This window comes from Callospermophilus lateralis, chromosome 11 (genome assembly GCF_048772815.1).
Source record: "Callospermophilus lateralis isolate mCalLat2 chromosome 11, mCalLat2.hap1, whole genome shotgun sequence".
Classification (NCBI taxonomy): Eukaryota; Metazoa; Chordata; class Mammalia; order Rodentia; family Sciuridae; genus Callospermophilus; species Callospermophilus lateralis.
In genome coordinates, this window is record NC_135315.1 from 5,155,113 (window position 1) to 5,182,140 (window position 27,028).

At 43.2% G+C, this 27,028-nt stretch overlaps 1 protein-coding gene across 4 annotated transcripts in view; it reads left to right on the plus strand.

The window, feature by feature from the left end:
- The first annotated feature begins 3,072 nt into the window (after nucleotides 1-3,072).
- Nucleotides 3,073-27,028, plus strand: part of Rnf157 (ring finger protein 157) — a 65,639-nt gene continuing 41,683 nt past the window's right edge. For 3 of the 4 annotated variants that reach the window (XM_076871758.2, XM_076871760.2, XM_076871761.2), the window contains exons 1-2: nucleotides 3,073-3,424; nucleotides 21,235-21,353. In XM_076871758.2, the coding sequence (XP_076727873.2) occupies nucleotides 3,337-3,424; nucleotides 21,235-21,353 (207 nt within the window). In that variant the 5' untranslated portion in view covers nucleotides 3,073-3,336. The remainder of the gene's footprint in view (nucleotides 3,425-21,234; nucleotides 21,354-27,028) is intronic. The other variant, XM_076871759.2, reaches the window with a different exon arrangement.

Below are 27,028 nucleotides of genomic sequence, written 5' to 3' on the forward strand. Positions count from 1 at the left end.
TCCAGGGCAGCGCCTGTCATCCTTACCTGAAGGCTCTCAGCCCTTCCTGTTAAAGGAATCTGTTGAAATGAGTGCATATGTTCCAAGGCTGGAAAATGCACATCTGGGCTGAAACCAGGACAGCCAAAATGAACAAAATTGAAAGCTCAAAGGAACCTCGCTGACCTAGAAATTGCTTGTCCCTGTGCTTCCTCCAGCCTTCTGGTTTTTCCCCTAGACCCAAGATTAAGAAGGCACAACCTGGTCAAGTATCTGGCTTTTACCCCTGCCTTCCACAGTTATTTAAAAGAAACCCAAGACCCTCGAATGCTATGTTTTCTGCAGGGATTCTTCCAACAGCTGCATCCAGAGCATGGAGGATCTGTTATACTGAGGAGATGTGCTAATCACATGTGATTTCCCTATGCACAGTGTTCAACCCTCCCCAGACCATTTTTTTCCACTTAAAAGCTTTTTTATGGCTCTCTTGATAGCAGTCTTCTGGATTTTTCCTCGTCTTTGTGCCGACTTCTCCCTCAGGCACCTCCCTGGCCCAGATCTCCGGTAAGATTGCTGAGCAGAGTCAGGAAGGACCAGAGAAGAATGCAGGGCTCAGCCCCTCTAGACTTGGCTGCTTGGAAGGTGTGGCTCTTATCTCACCTTTGCCCTGGGCCCTGACTGAGGTTCTCTTTCCAAACTAACATGATATGATTACCCTCTAGACTGGTAGGTTCTAACCCAATTAATTCATGGAAAATCTCTTTGATCTAGAAGTTTTCTGAAGTACCCCCTCTTTCACTTCTGTCTCTGTCCATCATTTCTTTTTAAAATGAATCTTGGTTCACTTATTACATCTCTGCAATAGCCACTGGTGGCTAAACTGGTTTCGGTCAAGAAAACAAAGATTCAAAGGGTTTGACCTAAAGTTAGGTTCTTAATTTGTCCAATTAAAAGTCAGTGCTCTTTCTCTGCCTTGGTTTCTTCAACTGTAAAATAAGGGTGTTTCTTTTTTATTTTATTATTATTTATTATTATTATTATTATTTTTGGTACCAGGATTGAACCCAGGGGCTTTTAACCACTGAGCCACATCTCCACCTTTTTTTTTTTTGTATTTAATTTAGAGACAGGATTTCACTGAGTTGCTTAGGGCCTTACTAAGTGGCTGAAGTTGGCTTTGAACTTGTGATCAGCTTCTTGAGTCACTGGGATTACAGGCATGCACCACTGTGCCCACCTGCTATTTGGACTTTAAGCCTCCAAAACTATGAGCTAAATAAACCTATTTTGCACCTAAAAACAACAACAACAACAACAACAAAAAACAAGGCCTGCATATAAAGAATATTCAATAAACATCCACTAATTTTATAGTTCCATGCCTGTGTTCTGTTACTATTCTGAACACTGGATTTATGACTCCCTTATGAGAGGAGGAGCCAATTCTAGGCTTAGGATTGTTATCAAAGACAGGAATGAACCGGAGTCCCAGGCTTGAGCAGGCTGAGGTGGGAGTAGAGTAGATACCTTGTAAGCAACAGGAATTAGCTGCCTGCCTGGCCCTGGCTAAGAAAAGGAAACTCTTAGACACAAATAAACCCACAAAGAGGAGGGATGACCTCTTTACAAAATGCTGAGGTCAGGAAGAAAGTAGGCTTCTGAACAGAGCCCGAAATCATAAAGCAACATTTTACTCTGTGACATGGTGAAGGCTTATTTTGAGGTGGGTCTAGATTCTTCCTGAGTTGTATTTTACCTTTCCTAAGCAATTACAAGGTGGGACCTGTGTGTGGAGAAAGGAGTATGGAGGAGGATCCAGGTTCCCTCCCAAAGCTATGTTCAGAAACCTTCTAGAGGTTAGGCCAGCTGTCACAGGGGAGGCTGGAATTCTGCCCTGCATCCCTGGGGCCTAGGAGGTTGTTGATGACAGGGACTTTACCATGTAGCTTATGCCCTCTTCAGCATCAGTCAGTGTGAACAACAGGAATGGGTTGTCGCCATCCTGAAGAGCCTGGAGAAAGCCAGTGCAATTTTGAGTATGTAACTTTAGCAGCAAGCTGGTTGGCTGGCACTGAAAAGAGGGTGATGGAAAATGTAAAATATAATAAGGAAAGAGCTAGACTCTAAAAATAGCTTTATACATCTAATCAAAGAAACTAGTTACTGCAAACTGTACACTCAATATTGTTGAAGTAGCTGGTCATGTTCTAGCAGTTGAAATTTTTGCTGATCAGTCCATCTCTGGGAGTGGGGTGGGTGGGTGGGGAATCAACCCACCAGCCTCACAAATAAATAAAAGCTTGAAAACACAAATGGCTGTAATTATGCTTTGGAATGACGTCTTCTGCCTGCCCAAGATCTCCCTGTTTTTTTCCTCTGTGTTTATCAAGGGAGACGCGGAGTCTGTTCTGCCTGATCCCTTTCCCATGTGATGACTTTCTTCAGTAGCAAAGGCCACATACAAGGCCTTTCCAAAGTTTCCAGGGTCCAGTTTCCAAGCTACTGGCAGCAGGTGAATGTCTTTATCTCATCCTGAATTGGTCCTAACTTTGGGCAACTTGAGTCCAAGGGAACCATAAGCAAACGGCACATGCAAAGTTCTGACTGGGAGAGGGTTGACCACGTCTTCCTAGCGGGTCACCGGCGTCGACTAGTCTTACGGAGCCTGGGGACATGCGCTTGGCAGAGCACGCGGGGTTCAAGTGCAGGGGCAGGAGAGATGTCCATGCCTGGGGAACCCACCCGAACCGTGCGCCCCTGTGCGGGGTTTCTGACAGCAGACGTCGGCACATGCCGAGGTTGGGACCGGGCAGGCAGCCCAGGGCCGGCACGCTTTCGGATGCTGGGACAAAGGCGGGAGGAGGCAACTCCCCGCGCAGTAACCTGACCAGGACTGACAGGCGGACGGGACGCTTCCCCGCCCCGCCCCGGTCGCGAGCCCCGGGCCGCGGCCCCGCGCGCGGGTCCGGTCGCGGCCCCGCGCGAGGCACGCGCCGCCGGCCCCGCCGCAGCTCGCTGCCCATTGGCTGGCCCGGCGCGGACGCTCCCGCCCCGCCGCGCCATTGGCTGGGCCGCCGCGGTCCCCGCGCGAGCCACCGCTGACATCACGCGGCCTGCGGCGGCTGTGGCGGCGCCCCCGGCCCAGCCCCGAGCCCCTTCGGCACAGGCGCCGCCGCTGCGGTGCCGGGCGGAGGATGGTGCGCGGCGCGCCGGGGGTCCCTCACCGCCAGAGCCGCAGCGCCGCAGCCCAGCTGGACGAGGCGGGCAGCCGACCCCCGCAGCGGGCGCGGGGCGGGCGGCCGCGGTGAGGCGCGGAGGGCGGAGGGGCGCCAGGGCCGGCGGGGCGCCGTAGCGGCCATGGGGGCCCTGACGAGCCGGCAGCACGCGGGCGTGGAGGAGGTGGACATTCCGTCCAATTCCGTGTACCGCTATCCGCCCAAGTCCGGTGAGGGCCGGGGGAGCGGGAGCGGGGCGGGCAGCGCGTCGGGGGTGCCGCGCGAGGCCGCGACCCGGTGGCCGAGGCGGCTCCCAAACCGTCTTCCGCGCGGGAGGGCGTCGAGGAGGCCGAGGTCGCTTCCCACCCCGGCGAGGGGCTGCGCTGGCGCCTGCGGGGTCGCCGAGGTCACCCTCCACGGAGGACGTGAGCAGCCTCCATGGTAATCTGCCCTGCGACAGGGACGCGCGCCTGCAGGGATGCGGCGACGCAGGCGGTCCGCGCGCAGGGCTGCAGGCTCCGCACCGGTGCTTGGCACTTGTACCCGGTGCTGCCCCTGGGCTGCCGCTTCCGTGCCTCCGGGAAGCTTCGAGCTGCTTTTCCCGGAGAAGCTTCCTCTGCCTGCTGGAGGAGGAGGCCGAACCGGCGTGCGCAGTGCTGGTGCAGCCCCAGACGCTGCCAGAAAGAAAAGGCACAAGTGTCTCAACAGGAATGTTTGGAGTCTGAGTGTCAGAGGCGCTCGGACGGTCCCTCTGCCGCTCTGGGACTGCGCAGAGGCGTTTGAAATGGATGGAGTTACTGTGTTTGTTTTCAGAAGCGTATCTTCCCGCAAAGAGGGATCTGCCTCCAGCCGCTGGGTTGCGGCTTCAGCGCTGGAGGTGCAGGAGGATTTTACCTACCGAGGAGAGAGCATCACTAGGTGTCCCGCTGAGTGACAGTCGGCCCGTCGGATCTGCTGGCTCCTGACCCAGCTCGGCTATCTGCTCTTTACCTTTGGTGTTACTCTCCAGATTTGCGGGGACCCGAGGCTCCCACCTTGTCTCTAGCCTAGGACCTGATGGGAATTCTGGTGATCTGGGATTGAGGTGTCAGAACTGGAGCTGAGCCGACAGTTTCCTTTTGGTAGAATAAAGACATGTTAATGAGACGAGCTGGTTTCCCAGCAGTAAGTCCAGTTCCTGCCAGGTGAAAGCGGCAGCGGCCAGACAATGAACCTGTCTCCCTGCGGAGTGTCTGCCAAAGCTCTTTTTCTCACTGCTTTTGTGCCAAAGAATGAATCCTTGCAGAGATGGGTATGTTTTAAGAGCTGTGCTAGACAGGTCCAGGACAGTGCTATGGATCGTTAGTATCTTAACAAAACTCTGGCTAATTATGATTTTGTGAAACCAGTGCTAAAGAAGGCACACTTCTTGTTTTTTTAGTGGAAAAAATATGCAGTAGGATTTTTGCATTTTTTTCTTACATCACTTGGCTTTTATTGATCAGGATATCGAGCAAGTTTTGCTGAGCTTGGAGTTGTCAATAGTTTGCTGCCTTACCCTCCTTTAGACTTGATATTTCACAAAGGCAGTTCTCAGAGGGTATCAACTACAACCGTGAACCTCGGATAATGATAGTAAAAGGATAATGGACCAAACCAAAACTTCTTTAATACTTATCCACTCTGCCAGTCTTTAAGAGTTTTACCTAATTTTACCTAATAACTCATATTGTTGTTTTTTTTTTTTGGGGGGGGGCGGTGATGCTGAGGATTGCACCCAAGTGAGATGCAAGTGAGGCAAGCACTCTACCAACTGAGCTATATCCCCAGCCCCTGTAACTCATTTTTAATCAGAAGTTATGTATGAGAGAAACAATATAACAGAAAATAAAAATCAGAACATCCATGTTCCAGTCAGTACACCTTTATGAACATGAAAACTTGGGGGAGTTTGCATATCTGTGCTCTAGGCCAGAGGCATCTCCACCCATCTGATCCTTAAATCTGGCTCTTTATGAATTTATAGTGTTTTGGACCTGACAGCATCTGTTGAGTGAATTGGGTCCAGATCCAGATCCACTCATTTTTTTGGTAAGAATGGAGACCCAGAGAAATGAATTGGTGGGGCTAGGGTCATGTAGCAACTTAGATTTTTTGTTTGTTTGTTTTGGGGATTGAACCCATGACTTGCACATGCTAGGCAAGTGTCCTACTGCTGAACCATATCCCCGTCCCTCATGCAGCAAGGTTTTTGGCCTCTGCTTTTTTTTTAATAATACTGAAATGGAACCCAGGGGCGGTATACCATCTGAGCTCCATTGTCAAACCTTTTTATTTATGTATTTACTTTTTATTTCAAGGCAGGGTTTCACTAAATTGCCCAGATTGACCTTGAACTTGTGATTCTCCTGCCTCTGCCTCCTGAGTTGCTGAGATTACAGGCGTGTGTGCCACTACACCTGGGTAGTGCCCTTCTTTGTAGCATCATTCTCTGCATTTTACATGGACAATCTTGTCCATGATGATTGTGGAGTGGAGGTATTCTCTGTAAGAACCAAGGTAAAACTGAAGAGGATTGTCCCTGTTGAGGAATCAGACTGGGTTGATTGTTCTTTTTTTTTTTCTTTTTGCGTTGGGGTACCAGGGTTTGAACTCAGGGGTATTTGACCACTAAACCACAACCCCAACCCTATTTGTATTTTTATTTAGAGTCAGGGTCTCACTGAGTTACTTAGCACCTTGCTTTTGCTGAGGCTGGCTTTGAACTCTTGCCTCAGCCTCCTGAGCTACTGGGATTATAGGCATGCCCCACTGTGTGTGGCTAGACTGGGTTGATTTTAAGAAGTGTCCTTAACCTGCTTATTGATAGTGGAACAAAGCAAAGAGCAGATCTTAGTTTTCTCTAGGTGATGGAACATGCCTAGAGACCAAGTGGAGACCACCCTCTGGCTCTCCAGTACAGAAAGACACGTTATCATCTGTTATGTTAGTCATCCTAGGAAAAATTGCTACCCCTTCTTCCCTCCCTTCTTCCCTCCTTCCCTTCCTTAGTTTTTTTTTTGGGGGGGGGTACTGGGGATTGAACTCAGGGGTACTTGACCACTGAGCCACATCTCCAGCCCTATTTTGTATTTTGTTTAGAGACAGGGTCTCTCTGAATTGCTCAGGGCCTTGCTGTTGCTGAGGCTGGCTTTGAACTCAGTCCTCCTGCCGTAGCCTCCCGAGCTAAATTAAAAAAATATATATTTACTTTTTAATTGTAGGTAGACACAGTAACTTTATTTTTTTGTGGTGCTGAGGATTGAACCCAGTGCCTCACTCATGCTAGGTGAGTGCTCTACCTTTGAGCCACAACCCAGCCCCCAGCTAAGATTTTTAATGGATATTAATTTTACACGTTGAACTTGAAATATTTAAAAATTACTGAGAATGGCTGGTTTCAAGTTGATTTGAGTTCACTATTTTTGCGGGGGGCATTGGATATTGAACTCAGGGCCTTGTGCATGCTATGCGAGTGCTCTCCACTGTGGCACATCTCCGCCTGACTGGTTTGGGGCATACAATGAAAGTCTTATTTTCACTACTGTTGTCCATCTACCTAGTTCCCCTTCCTCTCCTGCATCCCCATTCCTATGCCACCACTGCTGGCTTTTTTCTAATTCTTCTAGAGTTTCTTTTGTAAATACAAACATACATGCTGTTTATACTGTTCTTTGTTCTTTCACTTTCAGAAATATTGGAGATCTTTTTACATTTTCTCCATATTTGAGAGGTTCCTTGTTCTTTAATTTAAATAGATTTTTTATACCTTTATTCATTTATTTGTTTGTTTTTATATGGTGTTGAGGATCAAACCCAGTGCCTTACACATGCTAGGTGAATGCTCTATCACCGAGTCCCAACCCCAGCCCCTCCTTGTTCTTTTTAACAACTGCCTAATATTTTTCTGGGAGTGTATCATCATCACTATGATGGGGCACTCAACCACTGAGCCATTTTATTTAGAAACAGGGTCTCACTGAGTTGCTTAGCACCTCACTGTTGCCAAGACTGGCTTTGAACTCATGATCCTCCTGAACTCATCAACCTCCTAAGCCTCTGGGATTACAGGCATGTGCTACCTTGCCTGGACTCATAATTTTTTTTTTTTTTACACAGTCTTATTGATGAACATTTGGCCTTTTTCAGAATTTTACAGTTGCAAAGAGTACAGCAATGAATAATGTTATGCATACGTTCTTAGGTGATTGTTAGTTTTATTAATAAATGCACAAATTTTATTAACCTTTTAAGTAACAGAGGCATGATGGGGATTAGTTTTCTGTACAGTATTTGTTTTCTGTTAGCATAGAGAGCAATTTTTCTTTTTGGTACTGGGGAATTGAACCCAGAGGTCCTTAACCACACATCCCAGCCCCTTTTATTTTATTTTTTGAGACTAGGTCTCATTAAATTGCTTAGGGTCTTGCTAAATTGCAGAGGCTGGCTTTGAACCTGTGACCCTCATGCCTTAGCCTCCTAGTCCCTGGGATTACAAGTGGGTGCTTTTGCTGCATTTGGTTGTGACTTTGAACTTTTTGAGTTAGAGGCCATAGGTGCTTTTAATCCTTATCTAAGATCTTTGCTTCTTCAAAAGCTTATGATCATTTGTTTAGAGATGGTAATTTTTATGCATATGTGCCTACTTTCTGACAGGAGTATCTTCATTAATAGAAGTCATTGGGCCTGCTTTCTGTATCCAGGAAGAAATAAGCATGCTATAAAGACAACTAAATCATGTGAATCAGTACCTCATAAAATTTGGCTAGTTTCTCTATACATATTTGAACAAATTATAAAATAGTACTAGTTTATTTTGTGAAGTTTCAAAAAATAGATCTCATAAAAATTTAGAATGGTAATTAGAATCCTGCCCAGCTAACTTGGTCAGACCTTGAATTTTGCTTTGTAGGCCTTTAACTGATTGAATGAACTCTCCCTTATCTCCCTTACCGCCCCCCCCCCCTTATAAAAGGTAATCTCCTTTGTTTAAAATCAGAGGATATTAATCACATCTACATCATCATTCTTGAGATTTTTGTTATTGGAGTACACATATGCTTGTCAAAAGGGTCTCTTCCACGGCAAGAGCAATTTTTAAAAGCATATATAAATCTTTGACTTTCAAATAATTGTAAAAGTTTCTCTTAGCTCTAGGGTGTATCAATTTATTTATTTTTAAATTCTATTTTTTTTGTGTGTGTGTGAGAGTGGAGACTGAACCCATGTCTACACACCCCCAGCCCAGTTGTGCATACCATGGGATTTGTTGTTACATATACATACACTCACACCAGCACACCATGCACAATAGAACAAAATAGTTTGGCCAGTATCCTTCCCCAGTATTCTACCTCCCTCTTGCCTCCCACCCTTTGTTGCTTTCCTCTATTGATTTCCCTTTGATTTTCATGAGATCTCCCAACTTTCTTCTCTCTAAGCTATATCCCTAGCCCTTTTTACATTGAGACAGATACTCACCAAGTTGCTAAGGCTTTCCTTAAACTTGTGATCCTCCTGCCTCAGTCTCCTGAGTAGCTGGGATTATAAACTTGTCACCACACCCAGCAACTTATTTATTTAGGGGCTGGGGAATGTACCCAGGACCTCACACCTACTAAGTCTGTGCTCTACCCCTGAGCTACACACCCCCAGACCATCATTTGTATTATTATTTTTTAACACTTAAAATGTAATAATTCTCTTACTTTTTCTTTTTGGTTTTTTATTTTTGATGATGACAAAGAGGTAAGTTTGGAAAAGAATGAGAGACTAACTCTTTATTAGGGATTCTAAAATTCCACTAAGTAATTCCTGACAGTTGGCAGGTATGTTCTTTCTTATTTCTACGTTTGTTTTTTTTTTAATTTTATAGCTGTAGATGAACAGAATGCCTTTATTTTATTTGTTTACTTTTATGTGGTGCTGAGGATAGAACCCAGTGCCTCACGCATGCTAGGCAAGCACTCTACCACTGAGCTACAGCCCCAGCCCTATTTCTACACTTTTTATTGGTGCATTATAGTTGTACATACCCATGGGATTTATTGTTAAATGTACATACATGCACACCATGCACAACAGAACAAAATAGTTGGGCCAGTATCGCTCCCCAGTACTTCCCCCTCCCTCCCACCTCCCACCATTAGTCTCTTTCCTCTGTTGATTTCCCTTTGATTTTCATGAGATCTGCTCCCAACTGTCTTCTCTCTAACTTCTGCATATGAAAGAAAACAAAGATTCCTTAAGAAAACATAGATTCCTTGACCTTCTGACTTTGACTTATTTCACTTAATCCATCCATTTTCCTGCAAATGACATAATTTCATTTTTCTTTATGACTGAATAAAACTCCATTGTGTATATATACCACATTTTATTTATCCATCTTTATCCATTTATCCACCTAGGCTGGTTCCATAGTTTGCCTGTTGTGAATTGTGTGGCTATAACGTGTATGCATGTATCGTGATGTCTTTAATTCTTCAGGGTAAATACCGAAAAATGGTACAGCTGGGTCATATGGTGGTTCCATGCCTAGTCTTTTGAGGAACCTCCATACTGATTTCTGTAGTGGTTGTACTAACTTACAATCCCAAGAGTTTTTTCCTCCATATCCTCTCCAGCATTTATTTGCATTCTAGATGACAGCCATGCTGACTGGTATGAGATGAAATCTTAGTGTAGTTTTGATTTGCGTTTCCCTAATTACTAATGATGTTGAACATTTTTTCATGTATTTGTTGACCATTTGTATTTCTTTTGAGAAGTGTCTGTTTAATTCATTTGCCTTTTTATTAATTGGGTTGCAATTCTCTTACTTTTGAAATCCCTATTATTTGTTCTTTATACGTACTTTACTTCATTGAGAGCACACCAATTAATTTTACTTCTTGGTTTTGTCTTAAGATTTAGAGGCTTTGGCTTCTTTATCCAATGGTGTTTTATGTCCTTTTGTTGTGTGGCATTTCTTTTCCCTTTTTCCGTATCCTCATGAACACATTAATCGAGCACCTGCTGTATATTATGTATTGTGCTGGTACCAGTGTGTAGATTTTGATCCATGTGTTTGTGCTTTGATGCTATGAACAGGAGAATAGAAACCCTGAAATTGAATTTTGTAATTTGTGATGTGGGCCACAGATGATGGTACTGAAAACACAGGTATTTGGCGGCTGATATCAGCAGAGTAACAGAACCAACAAGAGATAAAAAGGAGATTTATTTTGAGGAATTGGCACATGTGATGGTGGGGCTGGCAGGTTTGAAATCTCTACAGCAGGCCAGCAGACTGGTAGGATTCCTAGGTTACAGTCTAAAGGCAGAATCCCCTCCTTCCTGGGAAGCTTCAGGTTTTGCTCTTAAAGCCTTCAGTTGATGGAAAGAAGTCCACCCATATTTTCAAAGGTAATCACCTTTACTTAGTCAGCTGGTAGAGAGATGTTAATCATATCTACAAAATCCCTCACAACAGCATATAACCTTGTGTTTGGACAGACAACTAAGCACCATAGTCCAGCTGTAACAGTCATGGTGGCTTCCTATTTCATTTTTATTAAAAAATGTTTTTTGATACTAGGGTTTGAATCTAGGGTGCTTAACCACTGAGACAGTTCCCCAACTTATTTTTATTTTTAAAAAATATTTTGTTAATTGTAGTTGGACACAATACCTTTATTTTATTTTTACGTACTTAGGATCGAACCCAGTGCCCCACTTGTAAAACAATAAAAAGTTATACATTCTTTAAAACTCATTCAGCCAGGCCAAGTGCTGTAATCCTAGCTATCTGGGGAGGCTGAAGCAGGAGGACCACAAGTTTATGACCAGCCTGGGCAATTCAGCAAGAACCTGCCTCAAAATAAAAAATAAAAAGGGCTGGGGATGTAGCTCAGTGGTAGAGCACTTAGCATGCACGGGGCCCTGCATTCCATCCTCAGCACAGTAATAATAATAATGATGATGACAATAATAATTTAGAAATTACACTCCTTGCAAAATTTCAGTAGGATGTATGCTTATATAAATAAATAAGAAAACATAATCATGTAGGATCTATCCCAGGAATACAAAGTCAGTTTAATATTTGGTAATTAATTAACCAATGCTAATGCATCATGTTAATAGAATAAAGGACAGATCACCTCAATAGCTGCAGAAAGGACATTTGACAGAACCACCACCCATCAGTGATAAAATAACTCTCCATGCTAGGAGTGAGAAGGAACTTGCTCACCCTAACAAAGGGCATCGAAGGAGCATAGGTGTTTTACCTAGGTGAGATACTGGACGCTTTTCTGTTTTTTTGGCAAGGGACTTATATTACCTGTATAATTTTTAAAAAAAATATTGTTTAGTTACCAATGGACCTTTTATTTTATTTTATTTATTTATTTATTTATTTTATTTTATTTATTTATATGTGGTGCTGAGATTCAAATCCAGTGCCTCACACATGAGCCATAGCTCCAGCTTACATGTATAATTTTTAAAATAGAAATATGAATGACACAAGCAGCACTCTGGTATTAGAGTTGATGTGAGCTGTTAGAGGTGTTTGGATAGATGTGTTTGGAGAATTTTTTAATTTTTTTTTTTTTGTGACCTAAAGCTTAAAGCATGTTATTGTAATGTCATGTACATAAGATTTCTCAAATGTGTGAAAATCTGATGGAATTCCATAGCCAGTTTTCCCATAATTTAATTTTATGTGAAATTTAAATGCAATTTATTTCCCTGCAATAATCAAGTGTATAATTCCATTATTCCAAAAGTAAATAGTTCAAGATTAGTATTTTTCACCTGTAGACAGGCTGTTTGTTCAATTTATTATGCTCTGACCTTAATACGGAAAAATACAAAATGAAGAGCAGATTGACTACAGATCTCACAATAAAAACACCTTATTAACATTAGATAGTAGCTAAAATCCAAAATTTGCTTGTCTGTTTGTTTTATAAAGTATAAAGTTTTTCATGACTTCACAGAGTTTAAAAATCTTTGGTTTGGAATTGTGTCATGACAGTAAATAAATTACTGTTTCTAGCTGGGTGCAGTAGTGCACGCCTATAATCCCAGCAATTTGGGAGGCTGAGGTAGGAGGATCACAAGTTTGGGCCAGCTTGGGCAACTTAGATCCTGTCTCAAAATATAAAAAGGGCTGAGGATGTGGCTCAGCGATAGAGTACCCCTGGGTTCAATCCCCAGGACCAGGAAAAACAAAACAAAAAACAGTGAGTGGATTGATTTTTTTTCTTTTTTTGAGTGGGAGAAAGTGAGATCTTATTTATCTGAGTAAGCTCTTTGTATACACGAACTTTAATGGATGTTGGCAACTCTCGGTTTATTTCTGTTTTATAAGCCTGATCTTAGAAAATGACTTTTTAAAATTTTTATTCTTTTAAAGAAATGAGGTCTTTCTCTGTTGCCCAGGCTGGCCTTGAACTCCTGGGCTCAAGTGCCTGAACCTCCAGAGTAGCTGGGACTGAATGTGTGCCGTGACCATGCCTGGCAAAAATAATGTTTTATTTTGATTTTGTGGGCTGGGTATTGCACCTGGGGTGCTTTACCACTAAGCCACATCCCCAGACCTTATTTATTTATTTATTTTGGTACCGGGGATTTAACTCAGGGGTACTTTACCACTGAGATACAGTCCCAGCCCGTTTTTTTTTTTTTTTTTTTTTTAATTTTTTAAATTTTGAGACAGGATCTCACTAAGTTGCTTAAGACCTTGCTAAGTTGCTAAGGCTGGCTTTGAACTTTCGATCTTCCTGCCTCAGTCTCCCAAATTACTGAGAATACAGGCATGTGCCACCATGACCATCAAAAATGGCATTTTGAGGCTGGGCGTGGTGGAATACGTCTGTAATCTCAGCTGGGAGGCTGAGGCAGAAGAATCCCAAGTTTGAAGCCAGCCAGCCTCAGTAGTTTAACGAGGCCCTAAGCAATTTAGTGAGACCCTGTCTCTAAATAAAATATTAAAAGGGCTGGGGACATGGTTTAATGGTTAAGTGTCCCTGGGTTTAATCCCTGGTACCAAAAAAAATAAAATTGGTGTAGGTGCTTGCTTCCCTGGAATCTTTCTTTCTTTCTCTCTCTTTTTTAAGAGATATACCAGATTTTCAAGATTTTTTTAATGATTTTTTTTTTAGTTGTAGTAGGACATAATACCTTTATTTTATTTATTTATTTTTATGTGGTGTTGAGGATTGAACCCAGGGCCTCGCACATGCTAGGCGAGTGCTCTGCCGCTGAGCCACAGCCCAGCCCTCAATATTTTTTTTAAAACATTTATTCTTTAGTTGTAGTGGGACACAATACCTTTATTTAATTTTCATGTGGTGCTGAGGGTTGAACTCAGTGCCTGACACATGCTAGGCGGTCACTTTTCCTCTGAGCCACAACCCCAGCCCCTTAAGATTTTGTTTTTTGCTTTTTTTAAATTAAGAAAACAGTAGATATTCATTTTAAAACACTAAAACAATTCAGAGAGAAAAAAAAGAATCACCATAAAATGTTTCCATGCAGAGGCAACCACTATTAACATTTTAGTGAAACTTCTTTTAGGAATCAATCCAAATATATATAAAAGACTTATATTAGTGGATATTACTATACCTGTTCTTTTTTAACGTGTGTGTGTGTGTATTCTTTTTTGTACCAGAGATTGGATTCAGGGGCACTAGACCCCCAATTGAGTCTTATCCTCAGCCCTATTTTGTTTTTTATTTAGAGACAGGGTCTCACTGAGTTGCATAGCACCTCAATATTACTGAGGCTGGCTTCGAACTTGTGATTCACCTGTCTCAGCTTTCCAAACTGATGGGATTATAGGCATATGCCAGCTAACTTGTATTTTGCTCAGTAAATATTGTTGGTATCTTTCCTTGTAAATGTAAAATTATATTGACTTAAAAAAGTCTCTTGGTGCTGGGGATTTAGCCCAGGGGAGCTTTACCACTGAGCCACATCCCCAGTCCTTTTTTTATACTTTATTTTGAGACAGGGCCTTGCTAACTGGCCCAGGCTGGCTTCAAATTTGTGATGCTCCCGTCTCTACCTCTCAGTTGCTGGTATTAATAGTATGTGCCGTATTGACATTGTTGGCAGTTGCATAGCATTCTATTGACAGATTTATTAAAATAGGTTCCCTACTGATGGACATTTATTTGAGGTGTTTTTAGATGAGATCTTAAAACATTGTGTGTGGTCAGACCCACCTGGTATCTTGGCAGAGTAAACTGTGCTCTTCCTCTCTTGGTCTGGAACTGTGGGAGCTTTGAGGGGCTCTGGAAGTTCTTTGTTTCAAAAACATTGAATTGATCTTTATAGTTTCTGTTATTGGCCTTCAGTCAGTATCGGGTTTTCTTATGCTACCAGTATACTCGTTTCCTTATGATTGGGGCTTTGGAAAGCCATGAGTAATTGTGTGTATGTTTAAAACACTGCATTTTCTAGAATTTTTACCTACATCCAGGGGTCCTTTTCTTTTGTTTGTAAAAATATAAAAGGCAGTGTAGTCCATGTGTTTTTTGTTTTGTTCCATAATTTATTCTGAAGAAGGACCCTAAATATTGAAATTACTCCTCTTCCACTAGACAAGTAAAGCAAAATATTTCAAGTTAATGTGGAAAGCCAGGTTTCTTGAGGTAAAGGGTCTGATGTGTTCTTGTTGGCATCTTCAGGGAGGAAAAAACCTAGACTTTATCAGGTTGAACATCTCATCATCTAACGCACTGTTGCTTTTTCCCCTATTACAATACAGGAAAAGGAAAAAAAAAAAAACACAGATTCTGTGCATGCACTTGGCTTTTCTTCCACATATTATGAGATAATACCCATATTCATATTAAAATTATATAACTGGATGCTGTGGTACACACCTGTATTCTCAGCAACTTGGGAGGCTGAGGCTCCAGGTTTGCAAATTCAAGGCCAGCCTAGGCAACTTAGTGAGACCCTATCTCAAATTAAAATACAAAAAGAGCTGGGATATAACTCAGTGGTTGAGCACCCTGGGTTCAGTCCCACTACCAACCCCCCAAAAACAAACAAACAAACAAAATGTGTATGGGAGTGTGCGCATGGAGGGGTGTTGGTTTTTACCCCTCCCTGCCCTCCTTGTTCTTTGCATCTCTCTTGGATGGTCAGACAGGGGATTTGGAGCTGGTTGAAACCTGGCCTCTTTCTGCGGCTGTTTCTTGGCCATGGAACTTTGCACAAGTCACTGAACTCTTTCCAACTGAAGAGTGGGCAAAAGTGTCATGTATCTCACAGGTGACATTTAAGAGGGATATTTTTGGTAAAGTCTTACAACTTCCTTTTCATACATGAAGATTACAGCTAAGATTCAAATGACAATAAAATAATCTGACTTGTGCCAAATTCCTCCTCCATATAAGAGTTTAATTGAGGTGAAAGCCACATAACATAAAATTAATCATTTTAAAGTGAACAGTTCCGTGGCATGCTGTACATTCTCAGTGTTGCCCAGCTACCATCTCTAGTCCAAACATTTCATCACCTCAAAAAGAACTCAGCTGCCCCTTAAGCAGTTCCTCTTTCTTCTCCTGTGCTCCAGCCCCTGACCACCACCACCTTGCTCTCTTTCCATGGATTTACCAATTCTGGACATTTCAGATACATGTCATTAGGCACTGTGACCTTTTGTGTCTGGCCTCTGATTCAGGGTTTCCAAGGTCCTTCCATGCTGTGCTCCTTTTGACTGAGTGATAGTGCATTGTAGACGTTCCATGCTTTGTATAGCCGTTCACCTGTTGACGGACACTTGGATTATTTACACCTTTGGGCTATTGTGCATAGTGCTTTTAATCATAATATCATATGATTTCTGTGTCCTTTGTTTCCTTGTTTGTTTTTTGGTGTGGTGGGTACCAGGTATTGAACCCAGGAACCCTTAACCACAGAGTCACATCAAGAATCAATGAAAGAGCATGGACAATAGCGAGGACCGGGGGAAGTCCTGGACTTTTCTGATTGTACGCTGTAGACTATGTGGAAATAAAAGGTGATCAAGGAAAGGTTCCTGCTTTGAGTTGTAATATGTTCACTGAGGTACCTGGTCATTTGTCTTTTGGCGTGTTCCCCATTCCATATTTGCTGACTGACTTCCTGAACTGTCTTAAGCATGTTCTCTTCTATTTTCTGTAAACTGGTGGTTGAATTCAGAACCTTGATCAAATTTGTTTTCTTCTTACAGCTTTAGAAGTGCGTATATATATATGGCAAAATGACTTTGTTGTATTCTTTATCACTAGGTCCATATCTGGTTGGACAGGGACCGGCAATGATTTGTTCAGTGTTGTAAAACCATGACATTTTTTTTATTCCTCTTTGTTTTTTAGTTGGCATATTACTGTAAGGAGAAATATTTCCTCTTCTGTTAGTTGGTTGCTCACCCAGAGGTACAGTTCACATAGGAAGAATGAGATAGATGTTTTATGCCTTCTCTTTACATACCAGTTTTCAAAATAGTCAGCCATCTATATCCATGGGATTCAACCAACTGTGGATCTGGAACACATAGGAAAAAAGGGCACTGAACAAGTGCAAATATTTCTTGTCATCATTCCCTAAAAATGTATGACACACGTGTTGAGATGGCATGTACATTGTAGTTGCAATTAGAAGTAACCTAGAGATGATCTACAGTCTGTGGGAGGATGTATGTAGGGTATGTGCAAATAATATGACAATTGTAGGCTGGATGTGATGGCACACACCTGTGATCCCAGTGAATCAGGAAGCTAGGGCAGGAGGATAGAAAGTTTGAGGCCAGCCTCAGCAACATAGTGAGGCCCTTAGTATCTTAGTGAGACTCTGCCTCAAAAAATAAAAAGGGCTGGGTTATGGTACTCCTGGATTCGGTCCCCAGTACCAAAAACAAACAGAAACATTTTATGTAAGGGTCTTAAGCATTTGTGGATTTTGGTATCTACAGGAGGTTCTGGACCAATCCTGCACGAATACTGAGGAATGACTGACTGTAATGAATTGGTTCACCAGTGGTGACGCTTTTTTTTTCTTTATGAAAGTATTATGGGAATTGGTTATAGCTCAGTGGTTGAGCATTTGCCTGGCATGCAAGAGGCCCTGGTTTGATCCCCAGCCCCCCAAAACAAACCAAAACCCCCACATCATTGTGGACTCATGGACTTATGCACATTAGCCATATTTCAATCCTTGCTATTATTAACCTGAAAAGCTCAGATTAATATGTTCAACCTTTGTCAGTGGGAACCTCTGAAAGTCAGTTCTTGGATCCTTTTGATGCGACTCTAGTGGGCTTTGAGAGCTTCCTTGTTATCTGTACAGACAAGATGATCCAGGCCTAGGTTGTCTGTTTCCTGCCCCGAGCCTGGAATGTGGCCCCCACAGAGCCCTGGTTCCTGTTGATGGGAAATGACGTCTGGAGACCCATGTCTGGGTAAGAGAAGCCGTCACTGCCACTTTGTTGGTTATTGTTCCAGGCCTTCTCAGAGGAAAGAGCCAGAAATGTTTGAGTTTTTATTGTTTTTCTTTTCTTTTTTCAGTACTGGGGATTAAACTCAGGGGCACTTTACCACTGAGCTATGTCCCCAGTCTTTTATATTTTTAATTTTGAGACAGGGTCTTACTAAGTTGCTGATACTAGCCTTGAACTTGGAATCCTCATACCTCAGCTTCCTAAGAAACTGGGATTACAGGTGTGCATTGCCAAGCCTGGATTTGATATATATATATTTTTTTTTTTTAAGAGAAAGAGAGAGAGAGAGAGAGAGAGAGAGAGAGAGAGAGAGAGAAAGAGAGAGAGAGAGAGAGAGAGAGAGAGAGAGAGAGAGAGAGAATGAATTTTAATATTTATTTTTTAGTCTTCGGTGGACACAACATCTTTGTTTGTATGTGGTGCTGAGGATCGAACCCGGGCCGCACGCATGCCAGGCGAGTACGCCACTGCTTGAGCCACATCCTCAGCCCTGGATTTTGATATTTTTAATTCAAATTCAGGACTACATGTTTTTTCCCTAACAATAGAGCCACATATCCAGCCCTTTTTATATCTTATTTAGAGACAGGGTCTCACTGAGTTGCTGAGGCTGGCTTTGAATTTGTGATCCTCCTGAGCAGCTGGGATTAGGCATATGCCAGTGTGCCCAGCTAGCTCTTAATCTTTTGGTGGGGGTAACAGGGATTGAACTCAGGGGCACTTAATCACTGAGCCACATCCCCAGCCCTATTTTGTATTTTATTTAGAGACAGGGTGTCACTGGGTTACTTAGTGCCACGCCAAACTTTTGCTGAGGCTGGCCTCTAACTTGCAATTTTCCTGTATCAGCCTCCTAAGCTGCTGGGATCACAGGTGTGTGCCACCATGCCCAGCCCTGTCCTATATCTTTCACATGACTGCTCACAGCAGTCTCATACTGAATTCAAGTTGGACAACATCAGACCCCGAACCTGCTTCTCTCCATTCCTTTTTATCCTCTGGGCAAGCCACCAAGTAAAATCTTTAACTTTTCTAATTTCACATAGTGTATAATAAACATATAACCCCGTATGTAGGAAATATGTGTTAACTAAGGTCCAACAGCCAGTGGCTTAAGTTATTTGAGAAGGCTACTTTCTGCTGAAGTCGGCAGGCACCACCCCTCTGTATAAATTATGCCCTTGGAAAATACGGGCAGCAAATGTGAGACATGAATAATTGACAAGTAAGCTTCCTAATGATGTACTACTGCAGATGTTGCTCTTTGTGTTTTTAAGTGTGGATGGGTCACTTTCAAGAGTTCCTCAGTTGGTGGCTTTGATTTGGGCCACTATTGCTCAAAGAATGTTATTTCAAGGATTGCCTCACAGTGGAGAGTGAGCTTATCCACATTGCTTTGTTCCATAGGTATTTCTAGACTAAAAGCTTCCTTTAAAAATGAATGTTCATGGGGCTGGGGATATAGCTCAGCTGGTAGAGTGCTTGCCTCACATGCACAAGGCCCTGGGTTCAATCCCCAGCACCAACAAAACAAAACAAAACAGGAATGTTCATTTCTGCGTCCTGTTCGAGTTGTCTTCTGTCCACCTCCCTGTGGCTTTCCCACAGGCTAGAGCCTGTACTTCACTTTTTCAGTTTGTTGTAAATCTTTAACATGGTTTGCAGATGACTGAGGGAGTTAGAAATCTCCTAGATGTCTCACACGAACAAGCCTTTGTCCCTCCACAAGTTCTCACATGGTTTGAGGGCTGGGGTATGTGAGAGTTGGATGAGGTTCACTGTTAGTCCTCCGACAGCTTCCTTTAGAAGCTGGTCATGGAAATGTGGGGTGGGAGGCATTTGTGTGACCATCGGAGGGAAAGTATATTCCCAGGTTGATGTGTCAGTGTTTCTGGGCCTTCCTTGGTGACGTAGCAGTGCCATCACATGGTCCTGGTTCCCTGGTCTGTTTGGATGAGGCTGACTCCTCACTCATGATTGCATTGGGCTGTTGTGTTATGTGGAAAATACCCTGTCCCCTGTCTGGTTAAGGAGCAGAGAGGGGCAGCCCACCTTGACTGCTGTAGCCCTGGCCCTCAGCCCTGTTAGTGAGTGTGAGGCTGAGAGGGTGTGCTGTTCCTTCCACAGCACCGACCTGGTGCTCACTGGACTCGGGTCTCTGTGATGTTCATAGGTAAGCTAACAACAGCTGTGTTAGTTAAATTCATATTTTCCAGTGAAACTATCATATGTTCTACAGCAAGTTAAGGTATGAAGAGCCTTCATCACAAGGATGATGGAGATATGGAATGGCAGGTGCTGAGACTTAAGCATGTGGATGTGAGCTGGCAAATGAAAACCTAGGCAGAGCTGATGTATGTGAACAAGCTGGTACCCACGGTTAAGATTCCCAGAAACATGCAATAACTGCTTCAGGTTTAATGAAAAAAATTAGGGAAAGCCAGGCTTGATGGTGTACTCCTGTAATACCAGTGGCTCAGGAGGCTGAGGCAGGAGGATTGCAAGTTTGAGGCCAGCCTCAGCAACTTAGTAAGGCTATAAGCAACTTAGCAAGATCCTGTCTCTCAATAAAAATGCCTGGGAACATGGCTCAGTGGCTAAGTATCCCTGGGTTCAATCCCTGGTAAATGAATGAATGAATGAATGAATGGGTAAATAAATAAATAAATAATATAATATAATATAATATTAGGAAAAAATGCACACAATCACCCACAGGCATTGTGGGGCCTTTTGGCCTTCATTTTATTTTATTTATTTATTTTTAATTTTTTTTTGAGTCGTAGATGAACATAATGCCTTTATTTATTTTTATGTGGTGCTGAGGATTGAACCCAGTGCCTCACATGTGCTAAGCAAGCACTCCACCACTGAGCCACAACCCCAGCCCTCTGGCCTTTATTTTAAACAGATCATTATTAAGACACAAGACTATTAAAAAGAAAACAGGGCTGGGGTTATGGCTCAGTGCCAGAGCGCTTGCCTCACAGATATGAGGCACCAGCTTCAATCCTCAGCACCACGTGAAAATAAGTAAATAAAATAAAGGTATTGTGTCCATCTGCAACTAAAGAAATTAAAAAAAAAAAAAACAATGATCTATTTTTTATTTTCTTTATTTCTCCCTGCTGTGATTTTGCTTGCTTTTTTGCCACTGTCCCAAATCAGAAGTAAAACACTTTGGGTTAGAAATTGCTCTAATTATTTGTTGATTAGTGTTAACATGTTGTTTTTGTTTTGGGGGATGGAACCCAGGGCCTTGTGCATGCCAGGCAAGCACTTGACCACATTCTAAATTATATTTTGAGACAGTGTCTTGCTAAATTGCTGAGGCTGACCTCTGACCAGCAATCCTCCTGCCTCAGCCTCCTGACTAGCTGGGGATTATAGGTGTGCAGGTGGGGATTATAGTGGGAGTCTGTACTGTGCCTAGCTAACATCTTTTTAGTCAGCTTTTTTTTGCTGGGTTCAGTGTGATTGCCATCTGCTTGTCTGAATTTTTCTTTTCTTTTTTTCCCTGTTTATCCTTCTTAGGCAGCTATTTTGCCAGTCACTTCATCATGGGAGGAGAAAAATTTGACTCAACACATCCTGAAGGTTACCTGTTTGGCGAGAACAGCGACCTGAACTTCCTGGGGAACAGACCAGTTGCGGTAGGGCTATAATCTCTTTGCTTCCCGTGGGGCTCCAGTGGCCAGCAGCCATGTAGAAAGCAAGTTTGCAGTTGCTGGCTCAGCAGTTGGTGGCCTGGTGTGAGCTGAGGGGCCTTAGGAGCCAGCGATGTTGGTGCTGGAGGAGACCTGGGGGAGGCTGACCCTCTGGGTGAGGTTGGTCGAGTGGCCACATGAGGCTTTCCTTGGATTGGAGTCCTGCCCACTGGACACCTCCATTTGCCCTCCATTCTGGTTATCTGTCTCTTTCTCTGTTTTCTGTCTGCCTCCCCCTTTAGGAAGTACCATTGAGTGCCAGATCTTGAGCAGAGCCTGGTACATCATGATAAGCCTTGCCAACGTTGTTGAATGAATGACTGAAAGTTTCCTTTGGTGCTGAATTGATGTTAGAATTTGTCTCTCAGTTGTTTGTTCAGATTATTTTGTGAACTTTATTTTTTAAAGTGATTCTCCTGCCTCAGCTTCCTGAAGATCTGTAGGCGTGCACCACTGTGCTTGGCTCTGTAAACTTTCATCAAGCACCTTCTCATGCCCAGCTTGTGGAGCTCTATGACAGAGGCTGCTGTGTGGCTTTAAGTGGCTCCTGTACATTAAGAAAGGTCCTCGAGGCTTTCTGACAGTTTTCTACTCCCCATGAAGACTCACCAGTCAGAAGACTTCTAGCCATTTTGATTTCAAGAGTGAGAAATCCCAGGGTCCAAGAGATGAACACTGGTAGCAGCCAGCATTTAGGAAGTGCGCACTGTGTTTGAGGCCGTGTTCCTAGTGTGGTTTTGTTTTGGCACTGGGGACTGAACACCAGGGGTACTTAACCACTGAACCATACCCCCAGCACTTTATTTTTTATTTTGAGACAGGTCTTGCTAAGTTGCTCAGGATGGCCTTGAACTTGCAATCCTCCTGCTTTAGCCTCCCTAGTCGTATGCCACTATGCCTGTCTGTTCCTAGTGTTGGATACACATTTTTTCTCAAAGTTGTATAACTAGGTTTGCCCCAAATCCACAGTCTTTCCACTGCCGCAGAATATTCTGCCTTTCTCAAGAAACCTCCAGCTTAGTAGGGCAGACAAAACATAAATAGGAAGAGTGGATAAGTGATGAGTACTGTAGGAACTGAGAAATGGAGAAAGAGAACAGCTAGGGCAGATTGCTTGGTGGTGTGTGAGGACATTGGACAGGTGGGGGGAGTTGAGTGGGGCTTTGAAGAATGGCTGCTTGACCAGGTGAGTGGGAAAGGAGTGACACAGAGTACAAGTCTGAAAGCATTCATGGATTTGTAGGATCAACAGACATTTACTGGGCTAGGGATGTGGCTCAAGCGGTAGCTTGCTCGCCTGCCATGCGTGCGGCCTGGGTTCAATCCTCAGCACCACATGCAAACAAAGATGTTGTGTCCGCCGAAAAAAAATAATAAAAAAAAATTTACTGAGCAATTACTGTGTTAGGATCTTGGTACTTGGAATTGAACCCAAGACTTTACACGTGCTAGGCAAGTGCCCTACCAGTGAGCTGCATCCCCAGCCAGTGGTCTGTTCTGCCTTGGAACAAATAAGGAAACTAGTCTGGCCTGATGGCAAAACATGATTGAAAAGGTAGGTATGAACTCTGTTACCTTGAGAGGTTTTCACCCTCTCTCTCCGGTGGGACGTGGGGAGTGTTTAAGACTTTTTGACAGGTAAGTGACCTGGTGATGGTCTTCCGATTTGGGCTTTAATAACAAATTGTTTTTGTCATTGTTGGTTTTCTTTCTACTTGGGTTGACCTCTCTTCTAATTTAGTCTGGCAGTACTCTTCAAAATACCAAGTCCCTTCTGCTTCAAATCAAAGTTATGCCAACTAATACTGATCCAATGTATGCTTTGATTTTGCTGCTGTTTTCTTAGCAATTAGAATAGGAAGAACTTTCTTTTTTTCTGATAGAGCCAGATAAGGATTTTTTCTCACTTACAGGATTCTGCTCATGCTTAGAAAATGGCTCTTCCTTGGGCTGGGAGTGTAGCACAGTGGTGGAGCACTTGCCTAGCATGTACGAAGCTCTGGGTTCGATCCTCAGCACCACACAAAAAGTATATAAATAAAATAAAGGTATTGTGTCTATCTACAACTAAAGATAGATAGAAAGAAAAGGGCTCTTTCTTATATGGATTGCCCTCTTCTTCTGTTTCTTTCATTTCTCTGATGTCAGAATAGATTATATTTTTTAATATTTATTTTTTAGTTATAGGTGGATACAATATCTTTATTTTATATTTTTGTGGTGCTGAAGATTGAACCCAGTGCCCCATGCATGCTAGGCAAACACTCTACCAGCCTAGATTATATGTTTTAAAAGGATTTTTTTTGCTTCTAGGTGATTCTAAAATAAGCAAATGCTTTTTTGGGTTCATTTTGAGATTTATGCTGACTGGCACATGTGCCTGAAGTGAGTCTCCTGCTTACACCTCTGAGGAGGCCTGAGCTCTGCCTGAATTACTAGGGAGTAGACTTGATCTTAAGTTTGAGGCTTTTTTCTAAGGGAGTATTGACATTGGTGTTTTTCTTGTTGTTTTAGGTAGTAATAATTAAGTATGCTTAATGCTGTATGGAGCAAATTTTTGAAAAAACATACTATAATTTCACACTAGAAAAGAAAATCAAAGTAACTTCAAATAGCTATTCAGAAATATACAGAATAAATGTAGCATGCTTCTCTTTTCTTTCCCTACATGATATATAATAATAATAATGGCTAACATTTATTGAACACTTCCTAATTTGCCAGGCCTGGTTGTCCTAAGCACTTCTTATGTGTTACTTCATTATGTCCTCACAGCTAGTGAGGACGGTCCTCACTGACAGGTGAAGAACTCGAGGCACAGAGAATTTTAATGAAGATGACCAAACCAGGTGTGATGGCACCTGCCTGTGACCTCAGTGACTGGGAGGCAAGACAGGAGGGTCACACGTTCAAGGCCACTTTGGGCAACTTAGTTTAGTTTCAGTCTCAAAAAATAAAAAGGACTGGGGCTGTAGCTCAGTAGTAGAGTACCCCTGATTTAATACCCATTAGCAAAGAAAAACAAACAAAAAGATCACCAAGCCTGTAAGAGCTGAGTCAGGATGTAAACCTAGCAGCCTGGCTCCGTTCGGTCGTTTTTGTAAGAAGGTCCAGTGTTTGGGGGATCTCTGCCCATATCTTGTCTGTGAGTCCCTTTGTGTTGATCAGCTTGTGAGGTTGGGTAGAAATCTAAAAGTAGACCGGTGGATTGACATGCTCTCCTGGAGCATCCCCGCGAGGGTGCCCATGTGGTGTGTAATTCCATCTGCCAGCTGACCTCTGGGTTTTGCCATGACTGCTCTTCCCACCCGGTTAGGGAGCAGCCTAGAGACCTGAGGATTGACGGGAAGTCTTATTGCTGAAGAGCTGACTTCCACTGTCCAGTGGCAGAGCTGGGTGTCAGCAGCAAGCATCAGGTTGCACAGCAGAGAAGACAGCCTTTCAAAGTCATCCTGAGCACGTCATGAGTGGCTCCTCTTTCCAGAGAAAATGAGAAATATGTTAAAATGAATTTTCATATTAAAGTATAAATGCCTGGGCTGAGGTTTTGGCTCAGTGGTAGAGCACTTGTCTCACATGCGTGGAGCACTGGGTTGTATCATCAGCACCACATAAATAAATAAAATAAAGGTATTGTGTCCATCTACAACTAAAACAATTAAAATATATATATATATATATATATACCTTAGACTTCCAGGTTCCTGGGATTTGTGGTATTTCCTGTCATTTCCAAATAGGGAGACTAAAATCGTGTCATTTGACTGAGCTATCACTTGGTCTGTTTCTGTTTGCTTATTTGTTGTTGTTGGTGGTGGTGGTGCTAGGAATCAAACTCGGGACCTTTGTATATTTGTTTTGTTTGTAGTACTAAGAATTGAACCCAGGGTGTTCTCCACTGAGCTACATCCCCAGCACTTTTTATTTAATTTTGAGATTGGATCTCATTAAGTTGCTCAGGCTGACTTCAAACTTGCCATTTTCCTGCCTCAGCCTCACAAGTAGTTGGGATGACGCAGACCTGCACCACAGCACCTCACTAAATCTGTAGTTTTTACTGGAGTGATGTGGCTCTACCACTTAGAATAACCTGTCAAAGCAAATTTATTATCAAGTCTTAAGGATCAGATTTAAAGAAATTAGAGAGTATGTGTATGCAGAGAGACAGTTGAAGAGAGTGGGAATCAAAATTTCAAGTTTTATTTATATCTTGCCATTAAACTCTCTGTAACCTTGGCAAGTTTATCACTCAGGCTCTCAAATTACCCACTTGCAAAATGGGGTTGATTATGACTCTGGAGGAATGTAGTGCTCAGAAGGTGCCTTGGGATTACTGGATGAAAAGCAGCCTGGGGCAGTGATACCTACAGTCGCCAACCTTTGAACTCAGTTGTGGGTGGAGGGAGTTCACACTGGGTTTTTGTTTGCTTTTTTGTTGTTGTTGTTGGTGGTGGTGGTGCTAGGAATCAAACTCAGGACCTGTGTGTGCTATGGAAGTGCTCTGCCCCTGAGTTCCACTCCCTCCGTATGCTGGGCTTTCAGTGCTGTCTTGTTAAATTCTTTTTTCCCTCAGTATTGGGGATTTAACAGAGGGTTGCTTGACCACTGAGCCACATCCCCTGAAGTGCTGTCTTAGTAGGTGACTGGAACTTCTGAAGGTCTTTCATTCTGGTCCCTGTATGCTGGAACTAAGGCCTCTGGGAATCAGTAATAAAATGTTAATTAAAGACTGTTCCATTCCTGCCTCAGTGCAGGGATTGCTGCTTTGCCCCCTTATTGAGTTACATCTTGTTTTGTTGAGCTTTAGTGACTTTGGATTGTCCCTCCCAGCAGCTCATGACATCTGGGGTGCTCCACACCATCCTAGGTGCTCCACGCCATCCTGGGTGCTCCACACCATCCTAGGTGCTCCATGCCATCCTGGGTGCTCCTCACCATCCTAGGTGCTCCATGCCATCCTGGGTGCTCCTCACCATCCTAGGTGCTCCATGCCATCCTGGGTGCTCCTCACCATCGTGGGTGCTCCTCTGCTGGCCACTGGTGTGCTCCCTCCCCACACCCTGCTGCAGACATGGAGGGCTGAGGGCACTGGTATGAACCCAGATACACATGGTGTGCTCTTCTCCTGTCTGCAAAAGGAATACCAAAAAGCTGCACTAAATCCAGTTTCTGTAAATAGACCACTTGTATTTATGTGTGCACGAAGAAAAAGGGATTGGTTTGGTTTTTCAGTGCTGGCATGGAACCCTATGTCCCTGCACATGCTAGGCAAGTGCTCTACCTCTGAGCTCAAGAGCAATCTTTTGTGTGTGTGTTACTGGAACTTGAACCCAAGGGACATTGTACCACTGAGCTACATCCCCAGTCCTTTTAACTTTTTTTTTTTTTTTTTTTTTTTAATTTTGAGACAGGATCTCTCAGGTTGCTCAGGTGACTTTGAACTTGTGATCCTAGCCACTGGAGCTGCTGGGATCACAGGTGTGACTACACACCCCTCATTTTGCCCTTCTTGTTATTTTTTTTAAGGTGTTTTTTTTTTGATAGATCTTTATTTTGTTTATTTATATGCTGTGCTGAGAATCAAACCCAGTCCATCACACGTGCCAGCCAAGTGTGCTACT